The sequence below is a fragment of the Capra hircus genome, chromosome 28 (assembly GCF_001704415.2).
Source record: "Capra hircus breed San Clemente chromosome 28, ASM170441v1, whole genome shotgun sequence".
NCBI classification, from domain to species: Eukaryota; Metazoa; Chordata; class Mammalia; order Artiodactyla; family Bovidae; genus Capra; species Capra hircus.
The window spans coordinates 20,880,760-20,897,785 of record NC_030835.1 but is presented as its reverse complement, the minus strand read 5'-3'; the positions used below and the strand labels follow the sequence as shown (position 1 = coordinate 20,897,785).

Genomic DNA, 17,026 nt, shown 5'->3' with positions numbered 1-17,026 from the left:
AATACCAGATAAGCCTTCAGGACCTTCTAATAGAAGAAAGTAAGACAGTCTCAAAAAAATATAAAGAATAAGGGGGCTTCCCTGGCAATCCAGTGGGGGTTGGGACACTGTACTTTCACTGCAGGGAGAATGGGTTTGATCCCGGGTCAAAGAACTAGGATCCCACAAGTCAGCAAATAAATAAATAGAATAGAGGTATGTCAAAGGGATACAGGAGCCAACCTGAAAGTGCTCCCAGTGGCCTAAGAAACAACAATTTGAACACCAAAATAAGTTGTATAGATTATAACCCAAAGTATAAAATTAGTATCTGTGGGTCTATACTGACATATATATAAAGATGAAAGAATGAATGAAAGGAAAACCTCATAGAATTATTTTTAACTCAAGTTCTTAATTTATTTATTTTTGGCTACATTGGGTCTTTGTTGCTGGTCTTGGGCTTTGTCTAGCTGTGACAAGTAGGGGCTACTCTTCATTGCAATGTGTGGGCATCTCATGATGCTGGCTTCTCGTTTTGGAGAATGGACTGTTAAGCCTGCACGTTCAGTAGTTGCAGCACACAGACTTAGTTGCCCTGTGGCATTTGGGATCTTAGTTCCCTGACCAGGGATTGAACCCAAGTCCCCTGTACTGCAAGGCAGATTTTTAACTATTAGGCCACCAGGGAAGTCCCTAGAATAATTTCAAATAATTTATCTAGCTACTCTCCCTTCCAGGGGATGGAGCTTAAATACCCCTTGAGTGTGAGCTGCACTCAGCGACTTTTTTCCAAAAGAGTAGAGCATAAGAGGATAAAAAGTAACTTCACAGTGGAGAAATCTGGCAAGTACTGCCTCAGGCAGGTTTGATTAAGGGTAACACCATCAGTGATAAGTCAGGTTGATAGCATCTACCTTGGATATAAGATGAAAATGACACTTTACTTCAGTGGTCTTCCTCCTGAAAACCCATTACTCCTATTTAATCATAGCAAAAACATTAGCGATATCCCAGTTGAAGAGTATTCCTCAAAGGAACAGAGAATGCTAAGGAGAATGATGACTAATTAATGTAGTATCCGGGATGGGATCCTGGAACAGAAGGATGCTAGGGAAAAACTAGTGAACCCCATATAAAGTGTGTAGTTAATAATAATGAACCTAGGTAGGTTCATTAGTTGTAACAAACACATCATAGTAAATGCAAGATGTTAATAATAGAGGCAACTCAGTGAGGGATACACAGGAACTCTCCATACGATCTGCTTTAAATTAATTAATTAGGTTGTGCCAGTCTTAGTTGGGCATGCAGGGCCTTTTTCCTTTTTAGTTGCAGCATGCAGGATCTTTAGTTACAGCATGTGAACTCTTAGTTGCAGCATGTGGGATCTAGTACCCTGACCAGGGATTGAACCTGGACCCCATGCATTAGGAGCGGAGTCGGCCATTTTTTGTAGACTGAAACATATACTGAAATGCTAGGATTTTACTAACGCCCTCAAATCAATTTCTACTTTATTAATAGCAATCGCATCTGCCTGTGTTGGAAAACAGCAGTATTTACATGTGAGTGAGTGAAAGTCACTCAGTCATGTCCGACTCTCTGCGACACCATGAACTATACAGTCCATGGAATTCTCTAGGCCAGAATAGTGGAGTGGGTAGCCTTTCCTTTCTCCAGGGGATCTACCCAACCCAGGAATTGAACCCAGGTCTCCTACACTGCAGGTAGATTCTTTACCAGCTGAGCCACCAGGGAAGCCCATTTACATGTGAAATATCAGTCTGTCTACAGATGACTCTTGGTACTCATCTGATTTTACAGATTTCCCTGGAATAATTTTTGCCCCTCCCTTCCACACAACACAGTGCTTAGAACATTGTACTTTCCAAAATTTTTCCACTAAATTCACTATTGAAATAAGTTTTACAGGAAGGACCACATTAATGACATAACAGACAAGAAACAGGACAGAACTGGAATTATTTCAACTGCTAATCTCTATATAACAACTCATTTTAGACACTAAGAAACTAAGATTCAGGGGACTTCCTTGGCAGTCCAGTGATTAAGACTCCAAACTCCCAATGTAGGGTGCATTTTTTGTTTTTTCACTTAATCACTCAGTCGTGTCTGACTCTCTGTGACCCCATGAACAGCAGCCAACCAGGCTCCTCTCTTCATGGGATTCTCTAGGCAAGAAGGAATACTGGAGTGGCCATTTCCTTCTCATGGATGGGTTCAATCCCTGGTCAAGAAACTGCAATCCTGCAGGTCATGTCTTGTAGCCACAAACAGCCACAAAAACTGAGTTTCAGGAAAGTTAACTGCCTCAGAATCAAACAGCCATAGGTAAGTGTGAAATCTTAGGGTTAGAACCTAGGCCAATCTGACTCCCTGGTTATGAAGACAGTTCTAATTTTGTCATTGATTTTCTTTGTAAAGTTTGGAGCATCACTTATCTTCTGATTCTTCTATTTATTGGTTCAACAAATAATAACTTTGCTAGACTGTGGTGAAAATTAAAGTGCCTTCACCCCCAATATAACCAGTTATTTGTACACTAAGAGGCATATATATTGATATGCATATAATGAAAACATGTATTTTAACTATGCCTCAGAAGTTTAAAATCGTGTGAGCAAAGGGAGGGAATGGTCTGATATCTGCACTGTGTTCTCTAAGTTATCAATATGCTTATGGAATATTAAAAGCAATATAATAATTTGATTTAAATTCCTTAAGTAACTATCTTTTGTGGCGGTTTTCCCTGTTCTTCCCAGCAACCCACTGGAACAGAAATAATATTCAACATTTTAAATTATTTTCAAAAAGTAGAGAAAGTGTGCTAGACGCTTTTTTCCAATTTGTTTACTTAGTGTATGATTAATTGGATGAGATCTCTTGGTTTCCCTAATCCCAGAATAAACACTAAGGTGATTTGAAGAAACAAACAAACAAAATATCAAGAATGTAAACTGTGTAATTAAGCTTTGTCTTGAGAAATAATTTTGAATTGCTATGGAGAAGATCACTGCTTTCTAAAGACAGTAGATATATTAATATATGATATAAATCAAAGAATAAGCATTTCACAAAACCTTAGTACGAGAGATTTAGTGCTCAGAAAGCATTTAGAAACACTCCTAGAAACTTATGTGTGGGTTTGTTGTTTTTAGTTTATTTGCTTTTCCCACAGACAAAGATTATAATCCTGTTTTTACGTTATTTCAGAACGTGATAGGGGTATGTCAATAACTATTTTAGCCAGTTTTTAGTTAATGTGCCTTCCCTCCCCCAGAAGAGTGCAATCTCTTCAATTTCTTTCTTTTTTCAAGCTCTGCATGGAATTTTCCTGTTCTCTTCCTGGTGGTGTAGCCATGATCACATGTCTGGGTCTTGTTTTCCTCTGGGAGCTGTGGGTACTCCTATTTCCTTCTCCTTTTTCATCTTTTCTCTCATTTTGGCCTCTAACAAGATCCTCTCCAGGGTCCCTCTGATTTCGATATAATAGGAAAGCACTAAAATGATGGAAAGGAAGACAAAGAGGAAAAAAAAAATCAAACACACCCCAGTGCAGCTGGGAGTTCTTAGTTCTAACCATCTCTATGGAAACAATTCCACAGAGACTGATCTGGAAACAATTCTGTAGGGACTACTAAAGCAGTGGTGAGCCAATTTCACCAAGCCTTGAAGGACTCAACTTGCAGATGGGAATAGTTGATAGACACTTTTTCTTTTGAGAAAAGCATTGAGTTTTAAAGAATCCACCTGCCAACACAGGAGATGCAAGAACCCAGGTTCAATCTCTGGGTCAGGAAAATCCTCTGGAGTAGGAAATGGCAATCCACTCCAGTCTTCTTGCCTGGAAAATTCCATGGACAGAGAAGCCTGGCAGGCTACAGTCCATGGAGTCCCAAAGAGTTGGACACGAATGAGCAACTGAGCAGGCACAAAATAGGAAGCCAAATAAAAATTAAGTTTATCCCTATATAATGTATTTTTTTAAAAACTCAAAACGTCCTACTTGCTATAATAATAAAAAAGGCAAAAGGAATATATCTGCTAATTTCAAGTCCTTCCTAAGCATTCACGTTGGCAAACAGGAGAGTGCCCAATACAAATTGTGGCCAAAAAAAAACCCCAAAGAAAACATTGCAGTTTGGTGATGAAAAGTCATTAGAACGATTTTAGGATTTTGACCCATAGCCATAAAAAATAAGTGGAGAGAATGCCAAACTCAGTCAGGCGGTAAACAAATTGAATTCAGGCAAGGGGTAAAAGGGATTACAGAATTCCATTTACCAAATTAGGTTGAAAGTCAGAAAGGATAATGATGTAATTTGAATCCAGGGAAGAATTTCATCTGAAGAAGGACCTTGGAGTCTTTACTAATACAGGAATCATTAGGAAAAAAGAGAAAAGAAACCTCCCCCACCTCGTCAGTGATACCAAGTTTCAGGCCAGTTCAAAAGTCTCCAGCCAATAAACTGTTAACTGCAGGTCTCCAGAGATAATGGAGCGTTATTTAGGGGAACTAACTTCAATTTGCCTAAATCTGTTTTGTTCCCTTAATACATCCCCAGGTAGGTCCATAGTGCTTTTAAGATCCTAGTCCCTGGGGTAAAACCATTTGGGTTTCAATCCTGGTTTCTGTCATTAGGTGTGATCTTGGGTTATCTTTTTAAATTTCTCCAGAATTTAGGCATATCATCTGTAAAATGGGGATATTATTTTTAGGGTTATAAAGAGTCAGTGAATTGAGCACAGCACCTAGCTCAAGCAAGCTCTCAATAATCGTGAGCTATCGTTATTACACTATCCGTTTTGCTTTTCTCTCTCTTATAATGAAGACCACCTTTTCCCTTCTCCATTTCTCTGAGGGTTATTTTGAGGGAGTCTCACAAAAGGCAGTAGGACATTATGACCTAGCCAATTCTTACTTCCCCCACTTGTCTTAAGCAGGTTTGGGGATGTATTATAGCCACGAAATGGAAGTTTCCATTGTATGACGGTAACTGACGACCTTTCTCCACACTACAGACTGCATACCTCAGGGAGGAGAAATTATTCTAGCTTGTCTACTGCTAATACTCCTTGCGCCCGATCACCCCACCCTCGACGGGCTAGGGTCTGTAAAGTCTCTGACTGAATATTTAAGGCCTAAAACATAGTTTTGTCCACATTCCCAACCAACTGGAACATCCGCTTTACTCACACTCATTTCCGTCTCTCCCCCGCATTTGATATACGTTCCTCGTTTGCAAGTTAACTTTCACTGATCTCGTTCTTTCGTTTGTTCTTTAACTTGCGCTGATCTCGGTACTAGGACTGCCCTCCACTCTTCTTACAGAAATTCGGCTTTTTTTTTTTTTCTCCCAAAAGCCGTCACTAGGAACCTTAGTGGTATGAGACCCAGCACAACCAAAAATTACTAGTTGTCACTTGTACAGGCATTTTTCAAGAATGCAAAGCACTAACTGGAAAACAACTCAAAGTCGGGCGACGCAAGCGGTAGATGGGTAACTGAAATTACAAAGTGGCAGAGATTAAAACCAAGAGAAAATGCAAAGGAGAGGAGGAAACAAGGAGAGATTTGCAGGGAAACTTCAATAACACAACCCGCCCCTAAAGAGGCACACTTTAGGGCGGCTTCGCCGTGAGCGCCAAGGCCAGGGAAAGAGGCCCAGCCCAAATTAGGGCCTGGTGGTCGCTTTCTTATCTTTCCAGCGGAGAAGCCCTACTCTTTTTACTGCATAACGCAAACATGGTGGACAAGAAAAGCCCTCCCCACTTTTGGCAGCCGAACCACGTGGGGCCCCTTCCACGCAGGTGACGCTGGGTAAGGGCGGGGCCTCTACAGAACTTGTTCTCTCATGCTCTGAGAACTTTTCCATACCCGGACACCACGGGTTCCTACAATACGCACGGATAGGCCTATTACTGCCATTTCACATCCTCCTCGAGAGAGAGCAGAAGGGTTTGCTCCGAGAACTTGATGGCTATATAGTAAGCAGGAAAGGTGGAGTTCGCGGCCTCTTTTTCTGACTTGACTAACCCCGTCTTCTCTCCACCTCTCACCCAACTAGTCATCCGACCAACGCGCAAGCGCACTCCTTCCCGCTGGCCCCAAGGAGAGACCGACTCTCCTGTCTCGCGAGAGTCTCGCGAGAGCGGAACCGGTCGGTCTTCCTTGCTCTCGCTCCACCCACTTCTCCTCGCTCGCTCTCTCCCATCCCCCCAAGCCAGTAGCTCTGCTGCGCAGCTCCCGTAGCGGTTGCCACCGCTGGAGACGGTTGGAAGAACCGTTGTGGGAGCTCTACCCGAGGCGGGCGACTTCTACTTCCTCACAGCCAGGCCCCGCGAGCACCGGAGTCGGCGCTACTGTCGCCCGACAGGGTATCTGAAGTAAAAGGGGGTAGGTTGGGCTGGTAGTTTGGAGAGCGGAGTCGGGAGAAGGACGGAAGAGCGACTGGGAGGGGGTGGGGCGGCGGAGTGGGGGAAGTGTAGAGGTCGCCACTTGGAGGCAGCCAGGCTGCGCCTCCCTGGCGATCTCCCACTTCCAGCAAGGCGGCCTGTCGGAAGGAGGATTAACTCAGGCGGAATTCAGTGGATGAAGCCGAGCCCCGAAGTGGGGGTCATCCAGCATTTCCCCTCCATTCCCTGCTGGTTTGGCCTCCGCCATTTTGGGTACGGCAGCGCGGCGCCCTCGGCTTCCCGCCCTTCTCCTCTTTCTGCTTTTTGCTCCTCAGCTTCCGAAAACTGATTTAGGAGGCCGGGGGTGGTTAAAGCTTCGCGGAAGGGATAAGGGTGGGAAGGAAGCGAGCAGGGAAAAGCTGGGCACTTGGGTGTGGGGAGGATCTGGGCCGTCGGGCGCGCTCCCGATGGAAATGGCGCCGGCTGGGCCTGGCCTCCCACCGAGGCCTCCCTTCCTCCGCAGTCTCGGCTGGGCTACCTGGGCCGGCGGGACTGCGAGTGACTTCTGACGCAGATTCCCAAGATGAGAGAGGCTGGAGCTGGGGGAGGAAAGCCAATGGCGACGAAGGCGCTCAACTCCTAAATCCAGGACAAAGGAGGCAGACGGCCTCCTTTGTAATTCCGCCGCCCGGTGGCGAAGGTTTTTAAGCCAAGCTTGGCTGCCGGGCTAGGAAGTGGCGTACTCTCCCTAGCTCTTCGGTCTCTAGGGCAGCTAGATAAACGAAAAGTCTCCGGGGCGGAATAAAGGACGCTTAGCCGGCCCTTATATTCCACATTTGGAACTTCGAAAAGAGTACGTACTCATTTTCCAAAGGGTTCCCCCCCCTTCCCATGCTTATCTTAAACTTACTGAAAGACTGGGTAATTGTTTTGTAAGCAGAAAAGCGAGTGATTTATCAAATAGGAATTTGAAATGGGCTTATTTCAAATAGATGAACAATGAAAAGAGGCATTCTGAACCTTGGAGCGAGGATGGGATGGTGTAATGGTTTTGTGTAGTTTGGCAAATACTGGGTTAGAATTAAATAAGAGTTTTATTTGGGGGAAACAGTTATTAAACCACCACCAGTGATGGCAAAACTGTATAGGAATTATTAAGTCTTCAAGGGTTGTATTTTGTGTAAAGATTGTAAGGCCATGGAAACAAAATACTTAAAAACACAGGGTTTATTTTCTTTTGGTAGCTAAGCCTGTTTTTTATTTGGTGTGTAGCACTGTAGTAACATTTTGACCAAAAAAATAAGCCTGCTCTACAGAAAGACAAACAGCAAGTTCAGTCATGTGATGTTGCGATGGTTTTAGTCCTTAGAACGTTGGAGAATTGTCTGTAATTTTCATTGAAGCCGTACAAAAGGTATAAGCATGGGTATTTCTACAGCTTTTAAATAACTACAGTTCCTATTGCTGAAGATTTTCTGTGCTTCTTGTGGACTTTGAAAAGACAGCCCAGTTTCCTATAAATTGTCAATACTATGTGATGTAACAGCTTCCCTGATTGAATTACCCTGGAAACATTTTTTCTTTCCCGCTCTTTAATCTGCATGGTAATTTGGAAATCCACCTAATTGCCTTAATATTTTTAATAACTGTTCTTCTGGTGGTCTTATTTTGGTAAACAAGTGACTGAACTGCATTGGCTGGTAAAATTGTTCTGGAAAAGAACCCAATCATTTTAGAGGCTTCACTTCCTTTAGGTAGTAGTGGTGTCTCTTACTTGTTTTTAAAATTAAGAAGCAAGCACAATGAAAGCGGAATGATGTAAAATTTCCGTGTTAAGTATTTTATCATTTCTTGACCAAATTTTGAGGTTCCTTCTCATTTTTTAGTAGCAGTTGGGCTACCGTTTAGAAAGTTACTAATGCATCAAATGCTTATTTTGTGTATTATATTTATGAAGATGGTATATGCCTCTTGTTTTACAAAGAAATTTTGTCTCTTGCCTTTGTTAGTTGCTTTCTTAACCGCTTTGGGATACAGTTCACATACCATAAGTTTCCCCCACTTAAAATCATGCAACATCTGGTCTTTTGTGACTGGCATCCTTCGAGTAGCATAATGTTTAGGAAATTATATTTTAAATCTCACATAGAACTGACCAAGATTATGCTAGTATTCCAGCAGCTGGTATTCTAACACTAGGAATTCTTAAAAAAAAATTAGCCCCTGGACATTAGCCATTAGACACTATTGCAAAGAAAGGTTGAGATGGATTATCCTGAATAATTAGTAAATGTTTATTTAGGTAGTTTCAGAGACAGCTTTATTAATGTATAAGAACAAATACTCTTTTAATGAGTTTAGAATCTGTCTTGGTTTTGTTTTCTAAATAGAATTCTAGGTTCAAAACTTTTGAGGAGGTAATAGTGAGGCTTTATTGGGTACTCTTCATACACCTGGGATGAAGAGTTGGTCTATAAAATAGTTCGTCTTCCGAATCTGTTTAACTTACCCTGATTTAAATTGTATTAACAGTTTGGTATTTTTTTAAATAGACTATTTGTTTTATATAGGTCTCATTGGTACAGGCTGATCCAAAAATCAAAACTAGTTTCCTTGCCAGTGTTTCTTGCAAAGTGCTAATAAGATTTACAGTAAAGATAAGTCGGTTTCCCTCTTTGGGAGGGAAGGTATTTGTTCATGAAACAGGACCTTTACATTGTGGGGGGGGAATGTTCTAAATGATAGAAAGCCACCACTTCTAAGGTCTTTTCACAACAAATTAGATTGACTTTGTCAAGGTCTTAAGTTTTTCATTTGGAGGTTAACAAATGGAGGCTTAGATCCTTTGCATTTTTTCCACTTCTGTTGGCTAAATTCCCCTTTATATAAAACGGTTATGTCTTGGGTTGTTGCTTTGTGTCCCCCCCCCCCCCCCTTTAAGAAAATGATCAAGATCTCCAAAATGTCTCCTTTTCCCAAAGCCTACTTTCAGGGGGACTCTTAGAACTATTTTTTAAATTGTCTAGCTGATTATGTATCCAAGTAACCCCCCCCCCCTTTAGACAATTCCTGAAGATGCTTGAAAATTTAAGCCTGTGTTGACTTTGAAAAAAACTTATAGTTATGTCCTTATTTCCTTTCAGGATAGGTTCCTATCCTTTAAGGTTCAGTTATTTTGTTTGTAGCTTATTTCATTAGTTTTACAAGGCCCCTTAGAATCCAGTAACAGTGGCCACCATTGAATGATTACATTCAGTGTTGCAGACTAAGCTTGGATTCTTGCGAGTCCAGTGAGGTGTAAGTACCACAGCTACATTTTACAGTTGAATGCAGAGGTTAAGTAGTTTGCTTATTAATAAATTAGGTAGCAGTGAGTGACAGACTAGGTATTCAAACCAAGAGTTTCCTTTGTCTTAAAAGTTCTTCCCAGTTATTTTCGTGCTTAGGGGTTAGTTGTAATGTCAGATAAAAATCTTGAACATCTGTCTAGACTGGCACTTAGGATAGCATTGAAAAAAGGCAGAGTTGGACTAAGCACACACGAGCAAAACAAACAAGTACAAAGGTGATTCATATACAGAGGAATTTGCTGAATAGCCACATTTAGATAATTTCTACATTAGCTTATTTTAAATGCATGGGTTCTAGGGAGAAATTTTTCCTCTTTGCAGATGCTACCCCAAACAGTTGGGCTAATAATTAGATCGTGTGAAATTAAGTATTAATGAATACTGCTTATATGAAATATCCTCAAGCTTAAAGGAATCAAGTGAACAAATTGTTTTGTTTACAGGGGAGGAGGTGGTGAGGGAAAGGTTTGAAATATTCAGGTGAGTAGGATTCCTACAGCTGCATAGAGAAATTTATAAGATCTGGTAAGTTTCTGCAGCTGAAGGACTTCTGCATTAACCTCTTTAAAGTGTTTGGGAATTGTTAAAAGAAAGGGTGATTGTCTCAGGATGGAAATTTGGTGGATGAGTTCTTTTGAGGGGGGGAAGGAGGGCTTCTTGTACCCTTTTTAATAATTTTGAATGTGATTTCTTTAAGAAAAAAAAACTAAAGTAGTGAGTGAACTGGTTTTTAATACACTATCTTCAATAATTGCCAAACAGGTGGCTTTAAAAAGCCATTTTTGGGTGCCCTTTTATCTTAGTTTTAAAATTCAGCCTAATTAAGACAGTAATAAGTTAGACTTTAGTACCATTTTTCTAACATCAAAAGGAGTACTCACTGTACTTCTGACTTAGGCTCTTACTGTGAATGGATGGTGGTACTGTATACAACTTTTGAGGGGTTTTTTTGGGTTTTGTTGTTTTAAGAATTTGTGTAATTATTTCAAGTGAATAATAAAATTTGGAAACTGTGAAGGAACATTTGAAATACGAGGAAAAGACTAAAGTTGACATTAAGATGGACAGGGTAAAAAAGTTGAGTTTGAAGATTGATGGTAGAATTATGAAGTTTTCTTAAAATTATAACATTTTAATACTTAGAAATGCAAGATTGGGGGAAGGTTTTACTGCCTTTTACCCAGTCTTGTCGGCCCTGTAATAGAAAGGTATTGTACCATTGTATAACTGTATGTTACATTTGCTGTTGTGTACCACTGAGTTGGTTCTTCAGTACCTCTGGCAAGAGTGTATTTTGATTGACTGCTTTGTGTGCTGTTTATTTTTTATAGCATTTAAATCAAACGGTATTGAGATGGATTGGGTTATGAAACATAATGGTCCAAATGACGCTAGTGATGGGACAGTACGACTTCGTGGACTGCCATTTGGTTGCAGCAAAGAGGAAATAGTTCAGTTCTTTCAAGGTACCTCTAGTATTAGTCAAAGTTTAGTAGTATCTTAATTGTATATTTCTATTACTCAGTTTTTAATTTGTAAAACCCATTTGTTTGGGGGACTTTTTGATTTGAGTGTATCTGGGTTAATGTATTAAGTTATGAAATGTGCTCCAGTTAATATTCAATACAGAATGTGTAAAAATATGTAAAACCTAACTAATGTGCAATGAACATAATTGAGAGTAATTATGTATGATGAAATGAATCATGAATTAGCATATGGAGCATAGTTAAATTTGATTTTTTTTTCCATGTAATATTAGGAGGCCTTTTGTGAGTGTGTGTGTAATTTTAAAAGACATTGGTCGCAAAAAAAAAATATAATCCAGTAATATTTGAAAAGATCTTCCTTTGTATTATGGGGTGATGGGGAAACTAAGCTTTTTTTTGTTTTGTTTTGTTTAGACTTGTTTTAAATATTTGATTCAGATGGGAATGTTTCAGCCTTTAACACTGTTCCCCTTGATGGGGTTATTTGTCCTTGGGTTAAAGGGTTGGAAATCGTGCCAAATGGGATAACATTGACGATGGACTACCAGGGGAGAAGCACAGGGGAGGCCTTCGTGCAGTTTGCTTCAAAGGAGATAGCAGAAAATGCTCTGGGGAAACACAAGGAAAGAATAGGGCACAGGTGGGGATGGAGAGTTTGGGATGGTGTTAAATTTTTATTTTTGGGGGTTGTGGGTCACTATTGCTTAATGGGGGGGTAACAGTAACATTTTTCTGGGGTAGTTTAAAAGAATTGATAATTATCTAAATTTAACTTGGAAACTACAGATTTGGGTGGGGAATTAATGCTAATAGTTTGCTTAAATTAAAATTAGATTGTTTCCATTTTTCTGTAGGATGATGTTGATAAATGTTTTTGTATAATCAACTATTTTCTCTAAACATCTATTATATACTGAATAAAACAAACTTAAAATTGTATTTTGTGAATTGTTTTCAAATGACTTAATTTGTCTTTTAAAACTTAAATATTAATTATTTAAGTTTGTAGGTGTAAAAGAATGTTAACTTTTGGTGTATTTAGGCAATTTTAATTGGGTTATATCTAGATGTAGAAAAACTTACTGCATTTTGCCCAGTATTTTATTTACTCTAATACATTTATGCTGAAACCTGTACCTTAAACCATTTTCAAATAGGTATATTGAGATCTTCAGAAGTAGCAGGAGTGAAATCAAAGGATTTTATGATCCACCAAGAAGATTGCTGGGCCAGCGACCAGGACCATATGATAGACCAATAGGAGGAAGAGGGGGTTATTATGGAGCTGGGCGTGGAAGTATGTATGACAGAATGCGACGAGGAGGTGATGGATATGATGGTGGTATGTGTATCTAATGAACAAAGGTTCTGTTGTCATTTTCTTAATGTTTCTGACACTTTGTCAAGAAATACAGAAATGGCAGTAATTTCAGTACCTACTAGGTTTAAATCTATTCATACCAATGTGGATTCCCATGGGCAGCTATGGGACTTGATTGATGTGTGTATTGGCACCTAGTTTACCTACACAAAAATTTTTAAGAGATTACCACGTTTTGACCTTTTCTGTTTCGCATCAGGATAAAAATTTTTATGTCTAAATGTGTGCTTTTCATACAAGTGTTAACTGCTTTTCTAATATGCACTAAAATGGGTGTTGCAAACTTGTAACAGTAAGTTAACCAGAGTGCTGTCAGAAGATACATTTTTATAAACTAGATTATAAAATTTTATCTCTTGAAAGCTCATTCATGTATTTCTCCTTAAATTACACAGGTTATGGAGGTTTTGATGACTATGGTGGCTATAATAATTACGGCTATGGAAATGATGGCTTTGATGACAGAATGAGAGATGGAAGAGGTAAAATAAATTTTAAAGATGGTGATTTTTAGGTGAATTTTAGTATTTGCTTTACATGCACTTAGTATAGGTGACTTGTATACAAAAGTCAACTCAGGCATATTTCAGTGTATTCTTACATAGGGCTTTATATAGATACATACTTATAGAAAATTTTCTGTATGATATTTAGAAAAACTAAGTGTTAGGATTAACTTGAGGTGTCAGTGAAAAGTGTCTAAATAGGGAAAGGTGTGTATAGGAAAGAAACAACCTTTGGAAATTTTATTTTCTAGGTATGGGAGGACATGGTTATGGTGGAGCTGGTGATGCAAGTTCGGGTTTTCATGGTGGTCATTTTGTACATATGAGAGGACTGCCTTTTCGTGCAACTGAAAATGATATTGCTAATGTGAGTAATTTTAGTAATTAGTGGTTTTATATATAATCATAGTGTCTAATTTGAGTATTATATGTAGCAAGTCAGTAAGTTGGAGTGGTTTGGTTTTCCCAGACTGATAGAGAAATGAGGAACTAAAAATAATGGCTACTATTACTGATTTGAAACTGCTTCATTACAAATTGGTTAGAAAATAAGCAAATTTTAGCCCTTGGGGCCAAGTCAATCACTCATTCATTATTTGTTGAGACCCCAATGGCCTACAAAGCTGAGGGTATTTATCATCTAGCCCTTAAAGAAAAATTTTGCCATTGATCTTACTGGAAGCCAACTGGACTAATTTTCAGGTGCTTTGAGGGGTCACTTAAATCTGATTAACTTGCAGTTAGAATTAAATGATATATTTTGGGACCTATGCATATACAGTTGGTAGGTTTATCAAACTCTGTTGTTCTGATTCATAATACCCAATTTCTCTGCATGTCAGTCTCTTGGGTCACTTATTTCAAACAATTTTGGAATAACTTTCTTGGAAGAGAAGCTTGCTTTTCTTTTCTCTGTGAGTATAGTCAGGAAAATGAGCCTTCTTCCCTTAGGGTGTAAACTCTTCTCTAGCTTAAAATACTTAACCAATATGCATGGTAATTGTCTTTCAGTAGTCTAAATAGAAAAGTAAAATAAGTGTTTTCTTTAGTTCTTCTCACCACTAAATCCAATCCGAGTGCATATTGATATTGGAGCTGATGGCAGAGCAACAGGAGAAGCAGATGTAGAGTTTGTGACACATGAAGATGCGGTAGCTGCCATGTCTAAAGATAAGAATAACATGCGTAAGTGGTAGAACTCTGATTTGTGATTCCTCAAATGTAAGGGGTTCTAGGAGCTTAGTGGTGTGACACCTGAAACCATGTGGGTGCTAATAAGTTTAGACTTGGCTTTCTAGGGGCTTTCTATTGAAGAGCTTAACTCAGGCTCTTTATACTTCACAGATTATTAGAGCTTAAGTTACTAAACAGGAGAAATGTTCGTTGCACTTACCTAAGTTTTTATGCCGTTTGGAAATTAATACTATTTCTTAACCTATACATTGATAACTTTGGGTGAGTTATTTCTCCATGTCATCAAATCTGTTTTTAAGCCATTAAATTTAATCACCACTAGTGATTCCCAAATCTGACCACACATCAATCACTTGATACTTAATAAAAATAAGTTGCCCTGGACACTACCCTCAAGGTGCTGATTCAGTTCTATGATGGGCCTGGAATACATATATATCAAGGGTTTTTTTTTTTTTTTTTGGGGGGGCACACTGGGTCTTTGTTGCTGTGCAAGGGCTCTTAGCTGTGGCAAGCAGGGGCTACTCTCTAGTTGCAGTGTGTGGGCTTCTTATGGTGGCTTCTCGTTACAAAGCACAGGCGCTCGGGTGCTTGGGCCTCGGTAGTTGTAGCTCTTGAGTGCAGGCTTGGTAGTTGTGGCACATGGGCTTAGTTCTGCAGCATGTGGGTGGAATCTTCCCAAACCAGGGATTGAAACTGTGTCCCCTGCATTGGCAGGCAGATTCTTAACCACTGAACCACCGGGAAGTTCTGGAATTATTTTTAAGATTTATACCAGCAGGTTCTAAAATGAGTTAGCCCTTTTATAGATAAGGAAACTGAAGCATAAAACACTTGTAACTAGTTCAAGCTTGAACAATTTAAACAAACCTTAGATTTTAGTTATATCGTCACTCCACTAGGAATTTGCAAGCATTCTTTTTCACATTAATGTTAGCTAGTCAGCCTTTTCGCACTTATTTATAAATTTTATTCAACATTCCTTTTTCTCCTATTACTCAAAAGAACATCGATACATTGAACTTTTCCTGAATTCAACTCCTGGAGGCGGCTCTGGAATGGGAGGTTCTGGAATGGGAGGCTACGGCAGAGATGGAATGGGTATGTAAAGCTTTTTAAATATTAAGCTGAGTTAGACATTTAGCAAGTCAATCTCAAACTTTTTTTTTTTTTTTTTTTTAAAGATAACCAGGGAGGCTATGGATCTGTTGGAAGAATGGGAATGGGGAACAATTACAGTGGAGGATATGGTACTCCTGATGGCTTGGGTGGTTATGGTGAGTGTCTTTTACTCTGGTTCAGTTTGAGTCCCCATATGTCGTACAGTTTAAAGTTCATATATTGTTCCTTTTTAAAAATTGAAGTATAGTTGACTTACAATATTGTCTATTTTTAATAATTTATGCGTTTGTATCCTCTACTAAACGGTTCTTAATGTCTTTTTTCCCTAAGGCCGTGGTGGTGGAGGCAGTGGCGGTTATTACGGGCAAGGTGGCATGAGTGGAGGTGGATGGCGTGGGATGTACTAAAAGCATAACCACACATATAAAAGTCCTGACAACAGCATCTGGTCTACTAGACTTTCTTACAGAATTACTTTCTTTTGTATTTTAAGAACTTTATAATGACTGAAGGAATGTGTTTTCAAAATATTATTTGGTAAAGCAACAGATTGTGATGGGAAAATCTGTTTTCTGTAGGTTTTATTTGTTGCATACTTTGACTTAAAAAAATAAATTTTTATATTCAAACCACTGATGTTGATACTTTTTATATACTAGTTACTCCTGAGGATGTGCTGCTTTCATAAGATTTGGGTTGATGCATTTTACTATTAGCTTTAAAGAAGTAGTTTAGTGTAATCTTGCATAAACTACAAGTCTTAATAAGCAGACATCTGGAATAGAGCTTGGAGAATAATTAGTGTTACTCTTTAATTTCTCCTGGACAACACTGTAAATATAAAACCTAAAGATGAGTTTAGGTGACTTCAGGAGTATAAATTCAGCTAATTCTATATTTTCAGACATTTATTTGGCATAGCTCTGAAATGTTAGAAATCCAGGAGGTATCTGGACTTAATGTATATTCATAACTGTGTTACCTGCAGATAAAAGTGTTGGAAGTTTAGATTCTAGCTCTAGACTTTAGAATCCCCTCAGCACTTGACTGAAGTACCAAAAAAATGTTTCCCAAAAGTGATAGTTGTAAGTTCTCAAAATGTCTTAGACTAGGTTAAGGTTCTCGGTGACATGAGATTCACAAGTACAAAGGTATTTACCGTGGAGTATAGTTCTCACAGGTGTATTCAGTTTCCAGCCAAATAGTTAAAAGCATATGGCTTTTTAAATAACTGTATATAGATGACTACTTTTTAAAATGTAAGACACAAGTCCGTGTCTTGAGAGTCTTGAGATTGGATTTTGCATCTAATTTGTTTTGAGTTTTAGAGCCATTGTATTTAATAATTTTATGTAGCAAGGAAAAAAGGTGCTTTACTTTTAATCCCTTTGATCAATATGGCTTCTCTTCCAAATTGGCTAATGGATCAAAATGAAACCTGTCAATGTGAATTCAGTTATTGAACTTGTTACTTGTTTTTGCTAGAAATGTTATTAATGTAATAAATGTCAGTGTGGGAGATGAGTATGGCGTCTGTCCTAGAATGCTTTGTGTCAGTTAATGATTAGAAATCAAATTGGTAGA

At 39.0% G+C, this 17,026-nt stretch overlaps 2 protein-coding genes across 15 annotated transcripts in view; one reads left to right on the top strand and one right to left on the bottom strand.

Annotated features, from left to right (window-relative positions):
* PBLD (phenazine biosynthesis like protein domain containing) overlaps positions 1 to 6,145 on the bottom strand; it is a 36,165-nt gene extending 30,020 nt beyond the window's left edge. For 2 of the 6 annotated variants that reach the window (XM_018042230.1, XM_005699114.3), the window contains exon 1: positions 5,201 to 5,756. The gene's annotated coding sequence lies outside the window, so the exon portion shown is untranslated. Of the gene's footprint in view, positions 1 to 5,200; positions 5,757 to 5,911 lie in introns of those variants that run through there. The other 4 variants (XM_013975623.2, XM_013975622.2, XM_018042229.1 and 1 more) reach the window with 4 other exon arrangements.
* HNRNPH3 (heterogeneous nuclear ribonucleoprotein H3) lies at positions 5,850 to 16,966 on the top strand. 9 transcript variants are annotated; one of them, XM_005699111.3, is made up of 10 exons: positions 6,185 to 6,381; positions 11,081 to 11,215; positions 11,741 to 11,879; positions 12,397 to 12,536; positions 13,016 to 13,102; positions 13,378 to 13,493; positions 14,176 to 14,311; positions 15,326 to 15,421; positions 15,505 to 15,597; positions 15,773 to 16,966. In XM_005699111.3, the coding sequence occupies exons 2-10, from the start codon at positions 11,104 to 11,106 to the stop codon at positions 15,847 to 15,849; spliced, it is 996 nt and encodes a 331-aa protein (XP_005699168.1). In that variant the 5' UTR covers positions 6,185 to 6,381; positions 11,081 to 11,103; the 3' UTR covers positions 15,850 to 16,966. The 9 variants fall into 9 exon arrangements, with proteins under 9 accessions (XP_017897714.1, XP_017897716.1, XP_005699168.1 ...); XM_005699109.3 differs by having other exon boundaries at positions 12,397 to 12,581; XM_005699110.3 differs by having other exon boundaries at positions 6,185 to 6,400.

Coding starts and splice junctions, on each gene's coding strand:
- HNRNPH3 (XM_005699109.3), top strand. CDS start 11,104: ATGGATTGGGTTATGAAACATAATGGTCCAAATGACGCTAGTGATGGG. Junction 11,216..11,740: donor AATAGTTCAGTTCTTTCAAG/GTACCTCTAGTA, acceptor CTTGGGTTAAAG/GGTTGGAAATCGTGCCAAAT. Junction 11,880..12,396: donor AAGGAAAGAATAGGGCACAG/GTGGGGATGGAG, acceptor ATTTTCAAATAG/GTATATTGAGATCTTCAGAA.